Source organism: Phalacrocorax aristotelis, chromosome 2 (assembly GCF_949628215.1).
Source record: "Phalacrocorax aristotelis chromosome 2, bGulAri2.1, whole genome shotgun sequence".
NCBI lineage: Eukaryota > Metazoa > Chordata > Aves > Suliformes > Phalacrocoracidae > Phalacrocorax > Phalacrocorax aristotelis.
The window spans coordinates 162,116,017-162,138,362 of record NC_134277.1 but is presented as its reverse complement, the minus strand read 5'-3'; the positions used below and the strand labels follow the sequence as shown (position 1 = coordinate 162,138,362).

Sequence of the window (22,346 nt, the reverse complement as noted above, 5' to 3'; positions counted from 1 at the left end):
TGGTTTCTATAGGCAGATTTCTTTAATGAGACTGCTGAGTTGAGCCTGTGGTTACTGGCAGGATATCAGTCAGGACCCTCTTTCTCTGAATCCAGTGACAATACTCCACCTTAAAAATAGACTCATAAAATGTTTGATCACTGTGATATTGACTTTTGAGGCAACTTCTGTTAACAGTTTGGAAGGGCAAAAAAAGGAACCTAATTTCAGGAAGCCTAAATGGAGTAGCAGTGGGATAAGTGCAGTGCAACAGGTTATTTCTCAAAACTGAATGACATGCAGAGGATGCAGTGTCAGCCTAGGTCTCCTCTTATATGTTGTAGCCCATTGGTATGACTTTTTCTTAACAAGTGGGAGAGCCCAAATACTGTGGTCAGAGATAGGAAGGGGTGATGTGATCGCTGAGTTCCGTTCACCACCTTTATGGGGAACTGTGAAATAGGCATGTACTATAGAAGGTTGGAATATATTTTCTATACGAACATCCTCTCTCCATCGTACTGTTTACTGTTCACCAGCTTAAAAAATTGCTGTGACATCCTGTGTTATGTTACTTGATTCATCACATGGCAATTTGTTTAGCTTCACAATGTACAGATGAGTTTAAGGTATGTTTTAACTTGCACCTGTAGCACATTAAGAGGGTGTACAAGGTCTATTATGGTACCTAAGTTACAAGTCTGGAAATGTGAAGCCACAAAAATTAGATAACTTGCAAACACTATCAAAATGTCTTTAAAAAAATAAAAAAAAGAAGGGTGTTTCATTTCACTCTGAACAAGGAAATACTTTCTTTCTAAGTTGAAGTAGCACATTCTTTTTTTCCTTGTTTGGGCATCGAACTGTAAAATCAATTTTTCCTGTAGCTCTAGTCATATGTGAACAGAGATCCAAGCCTGAAGTCACTTTCTCTCCGGCAGTGACTGGCAGTATTTAATAGAGCCTGGCATCTCTAAATAGGAAGCAGTGGTCCTCGCTGTTGCTTTTATCAAATAAAGAGCATTTCAGAGTGACCATTTGCTCTGGGTCTGCATCAGAAAGCAACGCTGAGCCAAGTAGTTCAGTGGATGCAGTATGATAGAAGTTCATTGTGTTAAATAGCATATCGTGCCAAACTCTATGAGAGAAATGGCATCTGCAAGAGAACTGGTTTTAACTAATTTGTTTGTCAGGTCTGAACTAGCCCACAAGCTCTGGCAAAGTATCTTCAGTTGACTCCTGCATCAGCCATGCCCATACCCTCCTGCAGGGAACACTCTGAGGACAATGCAAGATGGGACCTTCACTTCCCTACACACCACTTCCATCTCAGGTGCCTTCAGTTCCTGCTTTTTCTCTAAGTTAGAGGAATTCCAGTCTTATACTAGATCCTGTCGTGGTTCAGCCTCAGTCAGCAGCTAAACACCATGCAGCTGCTCGCTCACTCCCCCCACCCCTGTGGGATGGGGAAGAAAATCGGAAAAGCAAAAGAACTTGTGGGTTGAGATAAGCACAGTTTAATAATTACAATAAAATAATAATTATAATAATGATTATGATAATAATAATAATGATAATATAATAAAACGGAAAAGGAAGAAAAAAAGGAAAAAAAAAGCCACAGAAACACAAACGATAGAGCCGCTCACCACCCACTGACAGACGCTGCCCATCCCCAAGCTGCGATTGCTGCCTCCCTCCCCCAGCCAGCCCCTCCCAGGTAACATACTGGGCATGACATTACATGCTATGGAATATCCCTTTGGACAGTTCGAATCCGCTCTCTTAGCTGTGCCCCCTCCTCTCCAGGCTTCTTGTGCACCCGGCAGAGCACAGGAAGCTGGAAAAGTCCTTGACTGGTACAAGTGCTACCCAGCAACAGCCAAAACATCTGTGTGTTATCTCAACATTTTTTTATGCCAAGTTCAAAGCACAGCACTATGCCAGCTGGAGTGAAGAAAACTAACTCTATCCCAGCTAAAACCATGACAGACCCAAACAAATACGTGCCCTGGGACTGGTTGTCAGTTCCTTGCAGCCAGCAGTTACCGCCGGGTGAAAAATCCAAATCATTATGTCTGAACCATTCATACCGTTTGAGGGAAGAAAATATCTATTCCAATTCAGGATGCCCTGCAGTTGTCTTCCTCTACCTGCACCTGAAAAGAGTTGCTCAGGTGATCTTTCTCAGCATTAGTTTTCTGAAATGTAAAACATGGAAAATGGTACTGACTTATTTATGATGCACTTCAGATTTTATAGATGACAACCGCTATCTAAAACCGGAGCCTGTTAATCTTTATGTGTTGTTTTTATTGCCATTGATATTTCAGTATTTGCAGGCTGACATAAATATAACCCCCCAATTAAATCCTGATTCTTTCTCCAAAAGCTGGTGAATTTAAAAAGTAAATTAAAATAGAAGCTCTGTTATCTCTAAGCCCTAAAATGCAAGGTTCACTAGGAAAGGACAGTTCAAAGCTGTATTAATTACTTTCATTTTTTTTAGTAAGTAATGGGTGAAACTTCTCTGCCCATCTCTCAGTTGTCTGCATGTGAGCCTCTAGCTTAATTTTCCTTCATGCAGAGTCTGTGGAAATCAAGGAGCATTTCTAGGGAATGATGCATTATAACATTAACATTTGAAGTAGAGGGGATGAACTGTGCTCCAAAAATGCCTGTTTCTCTCTATGTGCTGTGGAGACCAGAGTGATAAGCTAAGTTGGATATATTTACTGCCCAAATACAAAAGTTTTGCTAGATAGTAATCTCACCATTCCTCTGTGAGCAAACTGGAGTATGTGTTAAAGCTTTGGTCATTGCCACCTATGTAATTAATTACAAACTTTTTAAAACAAAACTATTAGGATTCTATAAAATCCTGGGAAGCACCTATGTATTAATTTCTTCATTTACTCATGTATTTAGTATCAGACAGTACATAGCATTGATGCAAAGACCAAAATTCTTGTGCCAGCTGCTAACCTGCATGATTACATAGCATAAAGCCATCTACAACCCAGCCAGAGCAGCTGCTGAATGTATCCTTCCCTGTTGCTATGCATAAAAGTTGAATCAAAACATTTTTGGTATTTTCTGTTGTCCTGAACGTCAGTTCTAATGGCATAATTGTGTTATGCACTGAACAGGATCTCCTTCTGTATGTGTGAGTGTGTACATACAGGTGGGAGAGACAAAAATATGTTAACAAGTGTCCTTTTAAAACTTGACTGGCTTTATGCCTGCTGCCTGCAGTGATGTGTAATAACAAGGCAGTTCTTCAGCTCAGGGGTCCTTGTTTGATCACAGCCAAAGGAGTGGATTTGCTTTCCTTATCTGTGAGTAAGCAGCATGGGCTCTCTTTAATGAGAAGGGACAATGTACTAAGGCCTTTTGATGTCTCCACTCTGTTATTTTGTTTAGGAGGTCAGAATTGACACTGTGTGTGTGTGTATGTATATTTACAAATATTAAATTCCAAATTACATATAAAGACCTATTATATATATATGTCTGTCTTTCTATCTATGGATCTAAGATGATCTCTCTCTTGCATAAACAATTCTTTTCAAACAGTTTGAAAATCAACCACTTTTTTTGTCCCATAAAATAATTATTCAGTGTTGCTTTACCATCTCTTAACCAAAGGATGCTTCACTGTGCTTTGTGAATGTTCTCTACACAGGCTTAATAATAGCAAGATGAAGATATGGATTAATAGGTGTCATTTTCTTATGTATATCCAACAAAGAGAAAGGAAAACATATGACTTTTCTTGTGCCAGATGATTCACTGTTCATCTCAGAAGCAGCATGTCTCCTGTCAGACACCTGCTCTAACTTTCAAGATATGTCTTCCCAAGTGCTTAATTTACTGCTAAAGAAATGTTTTTATGGCTTTAATTTTCTCTATGGTGATGTATAACCATAGAGATCAGGTGGAGGAAATGAATTTTTTTTCTTCAAATTCATCATAATCAGAATTGTCTAAAGACAAGAGAATACCCTATGTGTGTTTTTACACGAAGAGCCATCGTGATTGTAGACACCTGTGATGATATATAGGATGTAACTTGACCTCCAGACACTAGGTTCAGTTTTCAAAGTGATGTGGGAAATAGACTTCAGACAAGCTCAGGAGATTTCAGGACTTGGCATCATTGCTATTGAATAGAATTTAAACATTGTGAAATGCCTCCTAAAAGAAAAATCTGGAAAACCAAACCAAAACACCTGTGCATGGAAGAAAGATTTTTGTTTTGTTTTGGACCTTTAAACTGTATAATATGCTGCTATCTGAATATGATCTTGATGAAAGAATAATTTTTATTTGAAGCGAAAAATCATAATGTTTTGTTTTAAGAGTGTCAATATGAGACATTACCAGATTTTTCTCCTAGAAGAACTTTAAGGGAAATCAATGTGATCTGTGAAGCATTTTTATTTTACAAGAATGGTATTTTAGATGGAAAATTTCCTATCAAATATTTTCATGGTGATTTCTTCTTTCTCAACCACTTGTAATTAGGAAACATACAGCTTCTGTTTTGAATAGTAACTTACAGTATTGAAACCCTGAGACACAACCATTAGAGCTGACCAGGATAATTCTCTTCTACCTGTTCTACCATCTACCATCTACCTCTTCTACCACCTACCTGATGGTTCCTGTTTTTCAAGGGGCTCAAGTAAAATATTTTCTTCCTGCTAATTTTGGACGAAGTATAAATTATCACTAAATCTGACTCACTAAATCTCAAATATTTTTTTTTCTACTGCATTATCATCCCAGTGGTTGGTCAAAGTAACTCTAAGAGTTAATATAAATGTCAAATTGTATCTTGTATTTATGAAATACCAACCTACATTTTCTTACATAACAGATTTAGTGAGCATAAATAGTTCAATATATTGTCAATGTCTTTGTATTGTCCTTTATTGACACTTTTGACAAGTTACAAGTGACATAGAAATCAAAGCTAAATATAATATAATTATTTTTTAAAAAAAATTATTTTTTAATTTAATTATTTTTTTTTTAGAGTTTTGGGTAATGAACCATCATATTATATAGCAGACTAGTAAATAAATACAAGCAAGGTAATACATTAAGTTGATAGAATATGGACATTCAAGTGCATCCTAATCCAATATATCTCTTTATCTTACAAGTTTGGTTCTAGGTTTCACTTTGTTTGATAGAAAGTACTACATTTTCTCAATTTTCCGTAACTATTTCTCCCATAAGCCTGTTGTCTTCCTGTTAGTGGATATTAGAGGAATAAGGCTTATAGGAGCTGGCTTATGTGGTTGTCACCCATCTCTCAAGAAAATTGTCTTCACAGATCTGCTGCTGACAGATGGGGAACACAGAGATGTATTGTTTTTCTGCCAGATAGGATGAATGTTTGTGTACCATGCCTGTTATATGTAGTCTACAGTCTTTTTGTTAGACAAATATTTAAAGTCCCCTTTCTTTCTTGGCTGCCTATTTTCACCACACCTTTAGGCATTTAATGTCTTGGGGACTTCTTCCTATTTCTCAAAGGAGGCTAAATTCAGACACCATTTAGAAAAATTGCTGGGAGCCCTACTGGTGGAGTGACACAAACACAGACAGCATGACTGAATATGCAGTGTTTGCTGAGGAAACCAGGCTAAGAAGACAGAGTATGCCACCAGAGAATGGCATCCGCACGTTGGCCACTGTGGACTTTCATGTCTTTGAACTATGGTAAGGTTGCAGATTTGCCAGTAATTTTTTACTGTCTGGCCCAGGGATCTAGAAGATATTTTCTATTGATGAGTGAATTAATGAGGGGGAGTTGTTTTGGTTTGGAGTTTTTTCCATAGCTGAATGGAAATGTAAATCTATACACACACAAGTATGCATAAATACAGAGTTTTTTAAATAAATACAGTATATATTTATAAAAATATTATTAGTCAACCTAAATGCAGGATTTTTCTGGTTTTTTCTCATGAAACTTTCTCATTGAAAGTACTTAATTCTAAATTATCAAGGTTATTATTTTTCCCTTTGGATTTCGTGTCATTTCTGCCATAGGCACTGCTTTGGGGCTCAGAAGAAGACATTCTTTGCCTCTTTGGTCTTCTGTTAGAGTTCAGCTTAGCATATTTACATGATAACCTCTTTAAGACAAAAATAATTTCTGACATACAAGCAGTTTCAGTAAACAGGGTAAGAACTTGCCCTTCTCCCACCACTGGCACCCTCTTTCAAGATGTAGATTTTACATTCACAACACTGGTTTGATTAACAGGGATATATCATATCTCCCTCAACATGCATAGTCATGTGTGCCCATCACATGAAAAGGGAACCTCTGTGGGTCTACTATTGGTTTCTCAGCAAGAAATAAAAAACAGGGTTAAAGGATGGAGAGAAACAAAGGTCAGGAGAAATGAAAAACTAAAATAATTGAAACCATTTACTAAATATATGTTTGCTTCCTGTCTCTGTGGAGTGCTAGATATAGCAGACCTTCTCTTTTTATTAGGGTCCCTGCCTTAACCGCAATATAAGTAATATGAATCTTCTGGAAATTATGCTTCTGAAAGCATTGGTCAGCTTCTCTAAAATAAAGCATTTTATCATTGGTGGCAACAGCTATGAATTTAAGTGATAAGTGTGTTATAAATATGAAGTTTAAGTTCATCCTATAGTTATATTTATTGAATGGTGGGGTGTCAGCACTGTGACTGTATAGACACTCAGAACACTTAGGCATTAATCCACTGGTGGTCCAGAAACCCCTCAGTTTGTCACCTATATGGATGAGATAATGGATCAATCTGAGAGAAGGTGGCAGCAATTAGAAGCAGCATTAAGTCATTGCTGTAGAATTTTTCTGGGTGGAAATTTTAATCTGACCCAGAGATTCCTCCAAGCAGCTTCTAGGAAAGTTGACTGGTACAACTTCTGTGCTTTGGTATCATGACAAACATCCTGCATGGTCAATCTGGCTGTCCCAGAGATTCTGATGAAAGGTTCCTGATGCCAAAGTGACCAAACCTACAGAGACAAGACTCTTGCAGATGGTCAATAGGAAGTATTCCTGCAGAGGTCTTTTTAGAACAGTCTTTCAAAAACAGTTGAGATAATGAGATGTTTCATATGTAGTTTAAGGTACTCAATAACAGTGGATGATGCATGTGCTGGAGTGGTCACACAGGACCACAGCCTGCTGGTGTAAGAATTCAGCAGAACAAGAATTGAGGGAGTCTCATCTGACCCATCTAAATATTATTGTAAGGACCCTTGCAATGGAGACTTTAATCATCCTCTGGACAGCAATGAACTGTCTTGTTCAGGAGCTTGGATTCACATACAAGCATTACATGATGCGAAGTTCCCAATATATTAGGGTTTTTTTGGTTGGTTGGTTGGGTTTTTTTAACACTTTGCAGATATAAATGTTCGTGAAATAATTAACAAGCATAAGATAACTGGCAAAATATAAGCTGCATGGTATAAGTCCTGGTGCCTTTCATGTTTTGCATTTTTTTCTTTATCTATAAAATACAAATATCTCTCTTTGTCATTTGTGTTCCTACACAGGTGAAAGAGTATTCTTCTGCTTTTATGCTTCAGTCATATCCCTAATTACCATAAATTATTGTCTTTTAATCCTCTTTCTTAAAAAAAAAAATTATGAGGTGTAAACACTAGTATATTAGCTCAAGCCATAACTATAATTTCCTTTCCAACCACCAAATAACAGAAATCTCCCACCTTTGAAAACAGTCTCCAAAGTAGAGATGAAGAATCTCTTTGGTCAGCGGGTTTGAAGCTAGAATAATATTTATGTATTATGTGACCAGTGTGGGCATGCAGACAAATGGGCAGACACTGTGCTCTCAGAAACTGCATTCATCCTGGGATGCTAAGATTTATTCCTCTGTTTCAAGCAGTTCTCCACATCTTTGCCAGAGTAGTCAAGGTAGGCTAGTTCTGCCTGCTAATGAAATAGTGTTGGAGGCTGCAACACTTGTCTATTTAGTCTGGAATGGCTTTTTAGTATCTTAAAATTCTCGACAAGCAATTTGAATTTGAATCTGAATTGTGAAATGCTGTTTCAAATTAGGTTAAACATAAAGGGTCTAATTTACCAACTGTTAGTGCTGTTGAACATTACACATAGTTAACATAGTTTGTGAAATTATTTAATACAAAACAAAAACAAGCAACTTACTGTATATTACAAAGCATAAAATCCAATTGGTGCCTTTTGATATTAGATGGATTTATTATGCTGGAAGTGGGTATTCACAAATTGGTCTCTGGATTTGAATAATGAATTAGCATGAACCTTATTTAATTACAGTGTTTGCTTTTCTCAAGTAATTTTCTTTTCTCTTGTTATAAAGGAAAAGTACATTTATAAAGTAATACACTCTAATTACAGAAGAAATCTGTTGACTGAAAAGAGCATTACATGGGAAATATATTCATTTAAAAGGCTGATTTATATAAATATATTCAGCACGGATATTGTTAAGAATGTTTAGTTTGTTTGGGTTTGTTGATTTTATAGGCTGTTTTACTTGGCTGGGTAGATCTAGAAGAAGAACATCTTAGAGGACAGAGGGACAAGGGACAGTGACAGTCCAGTGTTGAAGTCTAGCTTTGCAGAGCATGATCAAATTGAACTGAAGCCTTTACATTTCCAAAACACTAGGCAGTTGTTTTTATCTAGCATTTAACTAGGTTTTTCTTTATGTCATCACTTTATGTCATCCTCATTAAACTGAGAAACAGAGAGATTAAGGCTATGTGTACATGATTCTTCATGACACCCTGCAAACATACCTTAAGGGATATATCCTCTTTGATGTAATGTATGCACTTATGTGCTCACATGTCAGGAAAATTAATGTCTGTATGTTGCCACTGAGAACCAAGGAACTATGAAGTATTTTACATTTATTCAGTCACTGAGGTGAGCAGCTCCGGTGAAAGCACGATCGGCTGTAGAGTGCTCTAGCACACTGTGCAGTAGGGTTTCCTGAACTGGGGGAACGTAAGGACGATCACATAGGAATTAGGGCTTTGTCCCCCAAAAAAGGTGGCAGGATTAATAGCCCAGCTGGAGCGCATCTACACTGGTGCACGCAGCATGGGCAACAAACAGGAGGAGTTGGAAGCCATTGTGTAGCTGGAAAACTATGATATAGTTGCAGTCACAGAAACGTGGTGGAACCACTCACACAAATGGAGTGCTGCAATGGCTGGCTATAAACCCTTCAGAAGGAAAAGGCAAGGAAGGAGAGGCAGTGGGGTAGCCCTATATGTTAGGGAGTGTTTTGACTGTCTAGAGCTTGACAGTGTGATGAAACCCCTTTTAGGGGGTGGACAAGATAATCTCCAGAGGTCCCATCCAACCCCTGCCATTCTGTGGTTCTGTGATTCTGTGAAAGGGATCGAGTATTTATGGGTAAGAACCTGGGGAAGGCCAACAACGCAGATATGGTGGGAGTCTGTTACAGACCACCCAGCCAGGATGAAGAGACAGATGAAATAGTCTATAAGCAGCTGGGAGAAGTCTCACAATCACTAGCCCTTGTTCTCATGGAGGACTTCAACTTACCAGATGCCTGCTGGAAATACAACACAGCAGAGAGGAAACAGTCTAGGAGGTTCCTGGAGCATGTGGGAGATAACTTCCTGCCACAGCTGGTGAGTGAGCCAACCAGGGGAGGTGCCCTGCTGGACCTGTCCTTTGCGAACAGAGAAGGACTGTGGTGATGTGATTGCTGGAGGCCCTCCTGCGCACAGATATCACGAAATTGATAGAGTTTTTGATTCTTGGAGAAGTAAGGAGGGGGGTCAGCAGAACTGCTGCCTGGGACTTCCAGAGGGCAGACTTTGGCCTGTCAGGACACTGCCTGACAGAGTCCCCTGGGAGGCAGGCCTGAAGGGCAAAGGAGTCCAGGAAGGCTGGACATTCTTCAAGAAGGAAGTCTTAAAGGTGCAGGATCAGGTCATCCCCATGTGCCATAGGATGAGCTAGTGGCAAAGACGACCAGCCTGGCTGAACAGAGAGCTTTGGCTGGAACTCAGGAGTAAAAGGGAGGTTTATGACCTTTGGAAGAAGGGGTAGGCAACTCAGGAGGATTAGAAGAATGTTATGAGGCTATGCAGGGAGAAAATTAGAAAGGCAAAACCCCAACTAGAACTTAATTGGCTACTACTGTGAAAGGCAGTAACAAATGTTTCTCTAAATACATTCACAACAAAAGGAGCGCTAAGGAGAATCTCCATCCTTTATTGGATGTGGGAGGAAACTAGCAACAGAGGATGAGGAAAAGGCTGAGGTACTTTATGCCTTCTTTGCCTCAGTCTTTAACAGACCAGTTGTTTTCAGGGTATGCAGCCCCTTGAACTGGAAGAGAGGGGAGAAGAATGAAGCTGCTACACCACTTAGACACACACAAGTCTATGGGGCCAGATGGGATCCGCCCAAGGGTACTGAGGGAGCTGGTGGAAGTGCTCACTAAGCCACTCTCCATCCTTTATCAGCAGTCCTGGCTAACCAGGGAGGTCCCAGTTGACTGGAGGATAGCAGATGTGACGCTCATATACAAGAAGGGCTGGAAGGAGGATCCAGGGAACTACAGGCCTGTCAGTCTGACCTTGGTGCCAGGGAAGGTTATGGAGCAGATTATCTTGAGTGCCATCACACAGCACATGCAGGACAAGCAGGGGATCAGGCCCAGTCACCGTGGCTTCATGAAAGGCAGGTCCTGCCTGAGAAACCTGATCTCCTTCTATGACAAGATAGCCCCCTTAGTGGATGAGGGAAAGGCTGCAGATGTTGTTTATGTTGTCCAAAAAGTGGATTCGTCGCCCAGTGTGCAATGATTCAATAATCAAACATTCAGGAGAGACACTGCTAATTTATTTCAGGGTTGCACAAGCCTGGGTGCTCAGTGGTTTTCCACAAATCAAGCACACCAAAGCCAGCTACTTCATTATATGTATACAATAATTCCATACATATTCTACTTATCTAATACATATTAATTCTAATCTACATAGGTTGCATAATAGTGTTAAGTCACTCCTCTTGGCTCTGCATCAGATTGTTCTGCACATGCCTTGCTCTCTTCAGGGTCTTGGTGGTCTTTACAGATGAAGTACCCCCCATATACGGTTGTGTGTTACACAAGGATAATTTAAGGCTATTTTCTCTTGCCAACTTTCCATAATTTTCTTCTAAAAGGAATGCTGATCCTTGATTAAATGAATAATTGCAGGTGGCCAAGATATGCCATCCCTAAGCTTAGGTTAAATATTAAAGGAGTCTAGATTCATGATAATTAAACATACACAATAACTGTTCTTTCCAAGGGGGAGGTTGTTCTCTTACATTTACCTAGACTTTAGTAAATTCTTTGACACTATTTCCCACATCGTTCTCCTGGAGCAACTGGCTGCTCATGGTTTCAGTGGGCATACTCTTCGCTGGGTAGAAAACTGGCTGCATGGCCAGGCCCAAAGAGTTCTGGTGAATGGAGTTAAATACAGTTAGTGGCCAGTAACAAGTGGTGTTCCCCAGGGATCAGTAATGGGGCCAGTGCTGTTTAATATCCTTATCAATAATCTGGATGAGGGGATCGAGTGCACCCTCACTAGATTAGATGGGAGTGTTGATCTGATTGGAGGGTAGGAAGGCTCTGCAGAGGGATCTGGACAGGCTGGATCGATGGGCTGAGATCAACTGTATGAGGCTCAACAAGGCCAAGTACTGGGTCCTGCCCTTGGGTCACAACTAATCCATGAGATGCTACGGGCTGGGGAAGAGTGGCTGGAAAACTGCCTGAAGGAAAAGGACCTGGGGCTGTTGGTTGACAGCCACCTGAACATGAGCCGGCAGTATGCCCAGGTGGCCAAAAAGGCCAACAGCATCCTGGCTGGTATTAGCAATAGTGTGGCCAGCAGGAGCAAGGCAGTGATCGTGCCCCTGTACTCAGCACTGGTGAGATTGTTCCTTGAATACTGTGTTCAGTTTTGGGCCCCTCAGTACAAGAAAGACATTGCAATACTGGAGCGTGTCCAAAGAAGAGCAACGAAGCTGGTGAAGGGTCTAAAGCACCATAACAGAAGTTTTCTGAGGAGCTGTTGAGGGAGCTGAGGTTGTTTAGTGTGGAGAAGACGAGGCTGAGGGGAGACCTCATCGCTCTCTCCAACTACCTGAAAGGAGGTTGTAGTGAGGTGGGTGTTGGTCTCCTCTCCCAAGTAGCAGGTGATAGGACAGAAAGAAATGGCCTCAAGTTGCACCAGGTGAGGATTAGATTGGATATTAGGAAGAATTTCTTCACTGAAAACATTATTAAGCACTGGAACAGGCTGCCCAGAGAAATGGTTGAGTGACCATCCCTGGAGGTATTTAAATGATGTGTGGATGTGGTTTTTAAGGGACGTGGTTTGGTGGTGGACTTGGCAGTGTTAGGATAATGGTTGGACTTGATGATCTTAAGGGTCCTTTCCAACCTTAATGATTCTATGATTCTACGTTCAGTATAGTACATTCAGTTTGATGCCTCACTTCTAGTTTAGGGAGCACAACAAAATAACATTCTTTATATGAGATTAGACGACATGCAACCTTATCAACATCCCTGTCTCCAGCTTTTCAAATTTATCAGTTATAGGACTGGTTCAGTCTTCAAAGGTAGTAAAGCTTTTCCTTCTCTTGAGGTTGCTATTTGTAGGTTTTGGTAATATGCCTATTACCTCCCTACTAGAAGTTGCTCAATGTAAAAATTAGTCTCATTGCTGAGTTTATCAAATAGGTGCTGGAAGATAATCTCATTTGGCAGCTGATGGGATGACTTTTTTTTTTTCATCTGGGATCAATACAGCTGATGTTCTTTCAAATATCACAGGAAAAAAACCCCAGTTCTTAAAGCAAATCACTGCAGAGTCTGTAATTATCAGCATTATTTGTGGTTGTTTGCATTGTTTTTCTGACTACCTCTTCTTCCATCATATCTTGGCTTTCTTGATCTATTTTGCCTCTGATGACATTGACACAGTGGAAGTCTTCTCTGGTGTCACTACTGTAAGCATCTGTTATCCATCTTTGCTATCAGAGTACCTTTAAGTGGTAAGTCTTGAAGTGAAGATATGTCGGGCATTAATTTGCTCCCAAAATTTTCATAAGTAGAAATGGGCAGAAACCAGAGATACTGTCTATGGTTACATACAGAGAAGGTCTTGGAAAAGGAAATCAGTGCAGATGCAGTTTTCAACTATCATAGAAAAATCTGTCTACTTACAAACTAATGAGATTAAAATAACAGTAGACCAAAGGAATTAACTCAAAAGGTCACGAGAATCATTACACAGAATCTATCATGTACTTTTACAATGGATATTACAAGCCCAGGGCAGCCATCACGCTTTGTGCAAGCTGGGATTTTCAGCTTCAGTGTGAACTTTTGTTTTAATAGTTTTGTCTTAATCAGAAATAAACTGATATCTGTCCTCCTGATTCAAGAAACCTAGAAAGCTGAGCACTTTGTAGGTGTTTAATGGGTTATAGCCACTGTTTTTCCTTACTGCTAGGTTTACAGCAGTGTTTTTCCTTAGAATAGCATGTACCATGTTTGTTACTGAACCTGATTTGTTAGTATTGTAGTCTGAATCCTTGTTTCAAGCTATAACGTAGGAAATAGAGGACCACCTAAATAAATGCACAGAAGAAAATGCAATTAAAATAACAAGTGTGGAAGGTTTGCAATGTTCAGGCCATCCCAAAGGAAGATCTTGCTTGACATTTCTCAGCTTACTGAACAGTGACGGATAAGCTGATTTAGCTGCAGCAGTTTATAATGGCATCATCTGACAGATGCCTGCCCTGCTGGGGTCCCTGCAGATGAGGATACACAGACCTTAGTTCACATTAGCTTAAACTGTCCCTGAGGTGGGTTTAATAATCGCTGTTACGTCCTGCTCTGAATCCTGTATGTGCGTGACAACTTTCAGAAGAAACAGTCCTGTGAGAGCAGTAATGTCTTTAATTCACTGAAAGACCTGCGATTTGGAGCTTGGCATCTTTTTTCTATCAGGCTCACTTTCCACTTTGACAAGATGATTTTTCAAATTAGGATGGATGTTCCCATTAAACAACAGAGTTTCAAAGTCAGTTGCCATTTAATACAGCTTCATCAAAATGCTTCAGCTTAATGATATGACCTCTTACTCGTGTGCGGCACAGCCTGGCCTGTGCCTGTTTGGCATTGCCTCGAATTATGAATGTACAGTGCAACGGTATTCTCAAAGCATAGCAGCTTTCTTTGTCACAGATATTCCTCCCAGAGAGCTGAGACACGAAGAGGAAGGAGATCTGGGAGCAATGTTTTCAGCCCTCTGTGCACAAATGTATATCACCCATAATTTACGGTGATCTGATTAGACCTGTTTTAAGCAGACAGTTGGACTAGATGATCTCCAGAAGTCCCTTCCAGCCTAAATTATTCTAAATTTCTACAGTAATGGCCAAGTTATGCTGCTAACATACAACACTCAATGAACTGGTTTTATTTTTTTATAATGATTCTTTGCCTATTTTATGTTTTGCTACTGTGTAAATCTTTGCAAAATATACTCTCCTAAACCCTGTGATTCAGCAAGTTGAACTATCTGGTCTCTAAGGATTGTTATTAATTCAGCTGAGGTCAAATTTGAAAAAGCACCGTAAGAAGAGCAGGCAAACACTAAAGAATTGAAAACAGGGCTAATTGATAAAAATTTTCAACATATTTAATTCGCACATTTTCTGAGCCCACCTGCAGTTGTGTTTTGCTATTACTTCTTATTTTTAGTTTTTAACAATAATCTATGCCAAGAAAGGCTGCAACTAGACCTATAAAAGTGTAGTATTGCACAACAATACCATGTTATACTATTGATATGAACTATAAAATTATCTCATATTTTTATTTCTGCTTGTCAGTGTAGTATTTAAACACAGGGTAATTTTTGCCTGGAAAAAACACCAATGGATTATAAGAGAAGACATTTTTTCATGACATTGTATTTGAATCCACTTCCAATTTTCTATTGTTTCCAGCACCACTTCTTTATGCTTCCTTTTTCTGTATTCCATGGTGGGAGTGAAATAGATCCATGCTGAGGCTGGAGGTTTTGAAACCTTCCAGGAACAAACAACTCCATCAATTATCATCAGCCATTTCTCTGTGGGTCAAGATGAGCAAGTCCTCATTTTGTCTAACACAGAATGCTAGTTAACATCTTGAAGCTTTGCATGAGAAAGCTGAAGGAAACATCGCAGCTCAAGCTAAGAGGCATGAAATACTGGGTTTAGGGAAGCCAAAGGGAGGAAAATGGGAGATGCATTGGTGTGTGGTTGGTGAGTCTTCACTGTTGCTCCTGGAGATGCATAGCTATTGGGACTGTCAGTGTCTGAAAAGGCAATCAGTACCTAGTTGGGATGCAGGATGTATTTTTACCCCGTCAGTGATAAGTAGTGGCCCAGTCTGCAAATTGTTCACGTTTCTCCATAGCCATGCAATGAGGCACCATCCTGGTGCCTTTGTGCAGCCCATATGCTGTAAAAAGCAGATCTAGATGTATTCTCAATTTACTTGATGTTTCATAGAGTTCAAGGACAGAGCACCTGGGTGGCTTTCTCACTTCTCTGTTTTCATAACTCTTTCTTCTCCTGCAATACAGATAACTCACTCCTGTTTGGGGGAACAACAATCAGATATAATCATTGGCTGCAAATGCTCACACATCTTTCTACTGCATTGTTGGATAAAAATTATAAAATCCATACAGAAACCTCAGAAATATGAGCAGTTACTGATAGTTGTCGTACTACTCCTTGCAACTCTCCATGAAATCCTGGACACAAAACCACAGTTTATTAAACAGTTGTATTTTAAGTCTGAGCAATGCAAATTTCAAATATGAGTAATTTATACAAGTGGTCATTTTGGAGAAGTGAAAACCTTTCATTTATGGCTCCCTAACGTAAACTCAGCTTATTATCTAAGTATAAATGTGTTGATTGGTAAATTTTTGTAATAAACATGCTATGATCTGTCCAATTACATCTCCTCCCACAAGAGATATGCTAGCCCAGACATTGACCCTGGAGTACAGAGTGGCTTATATCTGTTGAAAGGATAGCAAAGCCATCTGCATTTTTTTTTTCACTAGTATGCATAACAAAGCATACCATGATACTGTCAAGCTACAACCTTTGCAGATGGGTATAAGAGGATATGAAGAAAAAGGAAAGTGAGTGTAGCCATCTTTATAGTCCTTTCACCCCTTCTCCTGTAGCGGAGAGTGTGTGTTTGGCACAGCTCTATGTTGTGGGCAGACATTGACTACACAGTGGGACATGTGTGAAGGGCAGAGATGGACTTCTCTGTTGGACTCTTTAGACTGAAGGTCTCTGTACATGTAACAGCATTGCTGGGACCTAATAGTTTTGGTACAGTTTGGGCAAAATCTACATGTAGAATGAGATACTATTATGATTACACATCTAGCTACGTAGGTGGCTAGGAGGTAGGGATGGTTAAAATCTCTCTTTGGTGTCAACTGCTTGACTAGAAATGAAAGGATGCCCACAACCGGATTTCTGTGGAAACCTCTAGCACAAATGGATACCATGAATTTTAATCTCGGTATTTTATTTTCTTGATACTTTTGTTACGCAGGGCAGCTTTTATGTCCCATCTGAAAACTGCATGCAGCATGCATACAAATGGCATAAGGACCTCTGTCTTCTGCTCCTGAGTGCTCAAAGTGGACTTCACATGTACTACACCCTCATAATGAAGGAGATTCCTGATTTACCACAGCTGAAGTTGGGTAAGTGAACAGACGTTTAAAATCAATCAATATTTTACAGTGCTGCATTTTCAATACACATTTTAGTACCAAAATTCTTGGACTGTTCAGAGATTTTAGAGGATTTAGTCCCTTTTTTCTGATTAGTGTTGATTTTGGCACACTGTTAGAGATCACTGCCTTCTCAGCTTATGCAAATCCTCTTCTAGGATGTGGTCCGATGTGTTGAGGGTTAATAAGTTTTGATAGATTTCTCAAAACACTTGCCTTTTGGTGATTTTTGGCCTCGGTTGCTTTTTGAAGACTTGAACTTCCAGTTCTGAATTGACATGAAATCTGGGGAAGACTCTAGCATTTTTCTTTTCTCTTGAGCAAACATCTTTTTTAAAACTGAAAAGAAAAATCTGAAAGGTGATATGAGTGTTTTGAAACATATAATTTGCAATGTATTTTTTTTCCTGCCAATTACATAATTACAACTTGCTTTTTAACATTATCCTGCTTTTCTTCCTAATTCAATTGTGTAATAGATTTTCTGGTTTTGGCAGAATACCTTTTTGGCTGGTCAGGCCTGTTAGGTCCAATATGCAAGTGCTGGCTGGCTGGATTTGTGGGATGGAGCTCTGTAATTTGTATTTAGTCATGTTTGTAATGACAGCATGAGCTTCTGTGAAAATGAGGCACATCCCTGACTAATTCCTGCTCTCCCACCTGTTTCTTTGAATTCAAGGAATGTGGCTCATGATTTCACATCTGTGTTTTTGTGTCTTTGTATTTCTGTATACAGGTTTTGAACTTATCAGTCTGTTATGTTGCAGAGATAATTATACTAGAAGAGTCGATTGCATTGGCCAGCAGATTTAAAAAGGGAGAAAAAAAACATTTTCCAGTTTCAGTGTATAATGCTTGTATACAAGAACTATCAAGCATATTACATTATGCTTTACAGGCTTATGGGCTTGATAGTTCCTATTTTCCACTTTGTGTCTTGTTCCCCAACATATATTTCCCTTCAAGACAGCCTAAATCTCATAGGGTGGGAAGACCACACACTGTTATTCAATCCAGCTATGAGAAAAAAAAATCACAGCATTTTTATTTGCAACTTAAGAGCTCTCAGGCAGAATCCAACATGCAACGAAACTCATGCTTCAGGCATCTTGATTATCAGGCACCTATAATAGATTTGTGTCTCACCTGGACAGGCTTATAGGTTGGGAGATGGTAGAGTTATATATGGTTTGTTGACAACAACTCGAGCACTACCCCAGAGCACATGCTGGCTTTCTAAATAAAATTAGCTTGGTTTTCAAATGAATACAGGTACTGAAGAAGGCACTTAATTTGCAAATGTACTTGTTGTAACGCATGCAAATTTGCTAAATGCAAATACCCTTTTTAGCCTCTTGAGCAGAGTGTAATTTGCATCATTTTATTCACAGTCTGAAAATATTGAAGGTTTAGTTTTAAGGCTAATCTTCTGATGCCTGTTGCAAAATGCAGCAAAATCTTGGCGTGTAAGATTCACCCAGTATGATGAATATGAAGCAAATTTTTATATCTGTCTTCTCACAATCACTGGGGAGAAACAAGCCCATTTAGCACAATAAAACATGTTATATGACAAGTAGTGCGTTCCTTGGAATAGCATGAACTACACCTTGTACTTGCTCTTTTTTCTTTACTGACCAGGGGGAGAATGTAAATGACTCATTCAGTTGTAAACCTCTATATTGATCAGATTAATCTTGTCATAGGTTTCTAAAGATAATTAAGATAAATCGAACACTATAAATCTCTGAAGACTTTCTTAACCCTTTCTTTCTAGCTCCTTGGGTAGTATATGAAAAAAATAATAGCCTAGTTTGGACATTAAAAGTGGGAATGATTGTTTCCCAAATTTTACAAGCTGAGGATGGGTCTTTTCAAGGTCCTACACATCTCAGTCTGTCCTTCCCCATTCCTTAGTACTATTTAAGAAGAGTCATTTGGGGATTGAGGAGGATATTGGCCTGCTGGTTGTTCTGTTTTGTTTCTTTATGGATGCTATTAGAAAGTTCCGCATTGCAAAATCAAGCTGCCAAAGTTGGAGAGTTGATTTACGTCCTCCTTTGCCTTACAGTCTGTGGTGCATTTAAAGTGGAGTGTCCCTGTGCTGGATTCTCTCAGGACTACATCAAAGCACTGCTGCTTGCTGTAGGAGTGGAGAGGTACTTCACGCTCCACAAGGCACTATGGAGATGCCCAATTTTTTACTAGTCAGACATCTTGTATCACTTGCACAGTCCTGTGTAGCACAATAGGGAGAACCATTTCTTGCACACCATTTTCTCAGACTTTGAGTTCAGTTCTGGAGTTGGCCATAAATACTAAAGGCTATTAAGCAAACCTCTAGTAAAAGCGAGGGTAGACAACGAAAATCCAAATTCTGATGTCTTTTTCCTGACAACAACATTCCAGAACTTCTACACATTTAGTGGTGCAGGTTGCACAAGCAGAAATTGTACCTACACCTGCACCAGTACCAGGTGGGTTGTGGTTTCAAACAGAAAATTGTTTGTGAGAGTAAGACTATCATATGGTCTATTTCTCACAAGAATAAACAGCAGAACATAAACATTTCACATTTACTGTTCTCAAACCTGATCTTTTTCTTTGTGTTTTTTCCCTAGAGGAGCTATCTGTGGAAGAGACGTTATCTCAGCTTTGCACGGAGCTGCAGGTATTTACTTCAACAGAATCTGCCCATACATTTTTCAAGTCCAGTTTTCATGTGCACTGCGACCACCCAGTCACATATCAGAGTGGGAAGAAAGGGAATTTGGTGCCATCAGAAAGTTTGTTGAATGTTTTTCTTCCACCAACAATTTAACGTAGTTTTGATTAGGCACTTACAATACGTTTCTGTCGCTTTTAACAAGTCACCAGCTGGATTGCTTTAACATTGTTAAGTGAGCCTAGCCCTGAGTATCAGAGTATGCAGAAAAACGTTATTTGGGGATAAGTTGTAATTACAGCTTTGATGCTGACAGGACAAAAGGTACTTCGGCAGGTTGTACAACTATCTCTTTTCAAATAAGAATTCCTAAATATGTAGGGAGGCTCATGGGAGAAAAAAAGTGATTTGGACACAGAAGTGACTGAACTACTCCCTTGAACTTGCTTCAACCATGTTTATTTCAAGTCAGACACAGAGAAGTCATCAAGGATGCCAAGAAGAAATGCAAGCATCAGCTGATCACTGAGGAAAAGCTTTATAATCAGACATTTACTAGATTTTATTTGCTTGGTTTATAAGCAGCAGAGACAGCCATAGCGAAGAATGACAAAATAACAATTAACAGAGAGAACGGGGAGCCAAACCAAACAGGAAGTCCATTGACGTTCCACTTACGAATGGTGGGCTAATATTTGTCAGCCATGGGTGAAAGATATTTGAAATGGCAAATTTGTAAAATTAAGTCATGACTTGGATACTTTGCAAGCAACCTGATTTCATATAAATTTGATTAAAGAGAAACATAAGTTATTGGGCTCAGCTCTACTAGATTTAGAAGCTGTAAGGTTATAGGAGGTCAGACAACAAGATCTAGAGTCTCCTTTGGACTTCTTTTCTATGAGTCTGGGAAAATCCACATTGGCTTGGCACATATCAGAAAATGTCAGCATTAATTTATCTGTATTTTCTAATTCCTGCTCAATTCTTGTTCTCCCAAAAAACTTATTAGCTTGTTTTTTCAGGGCAATATTAATAAAGCCAGACTGCTCTGACTGTTCTCTGAAAGCTGCTGGGAACAGCATAGCAACAGATAGGTGAAACACAACAGCTAGAACAGCTATTTCTCTGGGGTGTTATAAAAAATTTGGTTTTCCTGTACATGATGAAAACATTTTGCATTATCATCCTGGGATGATAGTTTTCTATCCATCTGTGCATAATTTGATGATAAAGACAGTGAATTTGCAACAAATAAATGTTGAGATCTTGTACATTATTGGTGGAATATAGGTGCAGCATTGGCCATCACTCCAGTGTAAGTGCTTAAGTCATAGAATCATAGAAATGTTTAGGTTGGAAAAGACCCTTAAGATCATCAAGTCCAACCATTATCCTAACACTGCCAAGTCCATCACCAAACCACGTCCCTTAAAAACCACATCCACACATCATTTAAATACCTCCAGGGATGGTCACTCAACCATTTCTCTGGGCAGCCTGTTCCAGTGCTTAATAATGTTTTCAGTGAAGAAATTCTTCCTAATATCCAATCTAATCCTCACCTGGTGCAACTTGAGGCCATTTCTTTCTGTCCTATCACCTGCTACTTGGGAGAGGAGACCAACACCCACCTCACTACAACCTCCTTTCAGGTAGTTGGAGAGAGCGATGAGGTCTCCCCTCAGCCTCGTCTTCTCCACACTAAACAACCTCAGCTCCCTCAACAGCTCCTCAGAAAACTTCTGTTATGGTGCTTTAGACCCTTCACCAGCTTCGTTGCTCTTCTTTGGACACGCTCCAGTATTGCAATGTCTTTCTTGTACTGAGGGGCCCAAAACTGAACACAGTATTCAAGGAACAATCTCACCAGTGCTGAGTACAGGGGCACGATCACTGCCTTGCTCCTGCTGGCCACGCTATTGCTAATACCAGCCAGGATGCTGTTGGCCTTTTTGGCCACCTGGGCATACTCCTGGCTCATGTTCAGGCAGATGTAGATCAACAGCCCCAGGTCCTTTTCCTTCAGGCAGCTCTCCAACCACTCTTCCCCAAGCTCATAGCATCTCATGGATTTGTTGTGACCCAAGTGCAGGACCCAGCACTTGGCCTTGTTGAACCTCATACAGTTGATCTCAGCCCATCGATCCAGCCTGTCCAGATCCCTCTGCAGAGCCTTCCTACCCTTAAGCAGACCAACATTCCCACTGAACTTGGTGTCGTCTGCAAAATTCCTGGGGGTGCACTCGATCCCGTCATCCAGATCATTGATAAACATAAAAAACAAGACTGGCCCCAAAACTGAGCCCTGGGGAACACCACTTGTGACTGGCTGCCAACTGTATTCACCTCCATTCACCACATGTCATGCCAACTCCATTCACCACAACTCTTTAGGCCCACCCATCCAGTCAGTTTTTTACCCAGTGAAGAGTACACCCATCCAAGCCATGAGCCGCCAGCTTCTCTAGGAGGATGCTGTGGGAGACAGTATCAAAGGCTTTGCTCCAGTCCAGGTATACAACATCCACAGCCTTTCCCTCATTCACTAGTCGGATCACCTGGTCATAGAAGGAAATGAGGTTGGTCAGGCAGGACCTGTCTTTCATGAAGCCATGCTGTTGTATGACAGTTGTATATACCTCTGTATGGTGTTCAGATTAGTTCTGGCAATGCTCTTCCAGTATTTTATCTCTAGGAGTATGTGAACTGAAACTATTTCTTCTCAGCCAAACATACAAAATCCAGTAATTTATAAAGGAAGAAAATTGCTATTAAAAACCATAAAGAAAGA

The 22,346-nt window shown here is 39.9% G+C and overlaps 1 protein-coding gene across 1 annotated transcript in view; it reads left to right on the top strand.

Moving 5' to 3' along the window:
* The window catches only part of FAM135B (family with sequence similarity 135 member B), a 150,721-nt gene that overhangs the window by 105,238 nt on the left and 23,137 nt on the right, over positions 1 to 22,346 (top strand). Inside the window, exons 7-8 of the mRNA XM_075085887.1 lie at positions 16,704 to 16,857; positions 19,509 to 19,558. Coding sequence (XP_074941988.1) covers positions 16,704 to 16,857; positions 19,509 to 19,558 — 204 coding nt within the window. The remainder of the gene's footprint in view (positions 1 to 16,703; positions 16,858 to 19,508; positions 19,559 to 22,346) is intronic.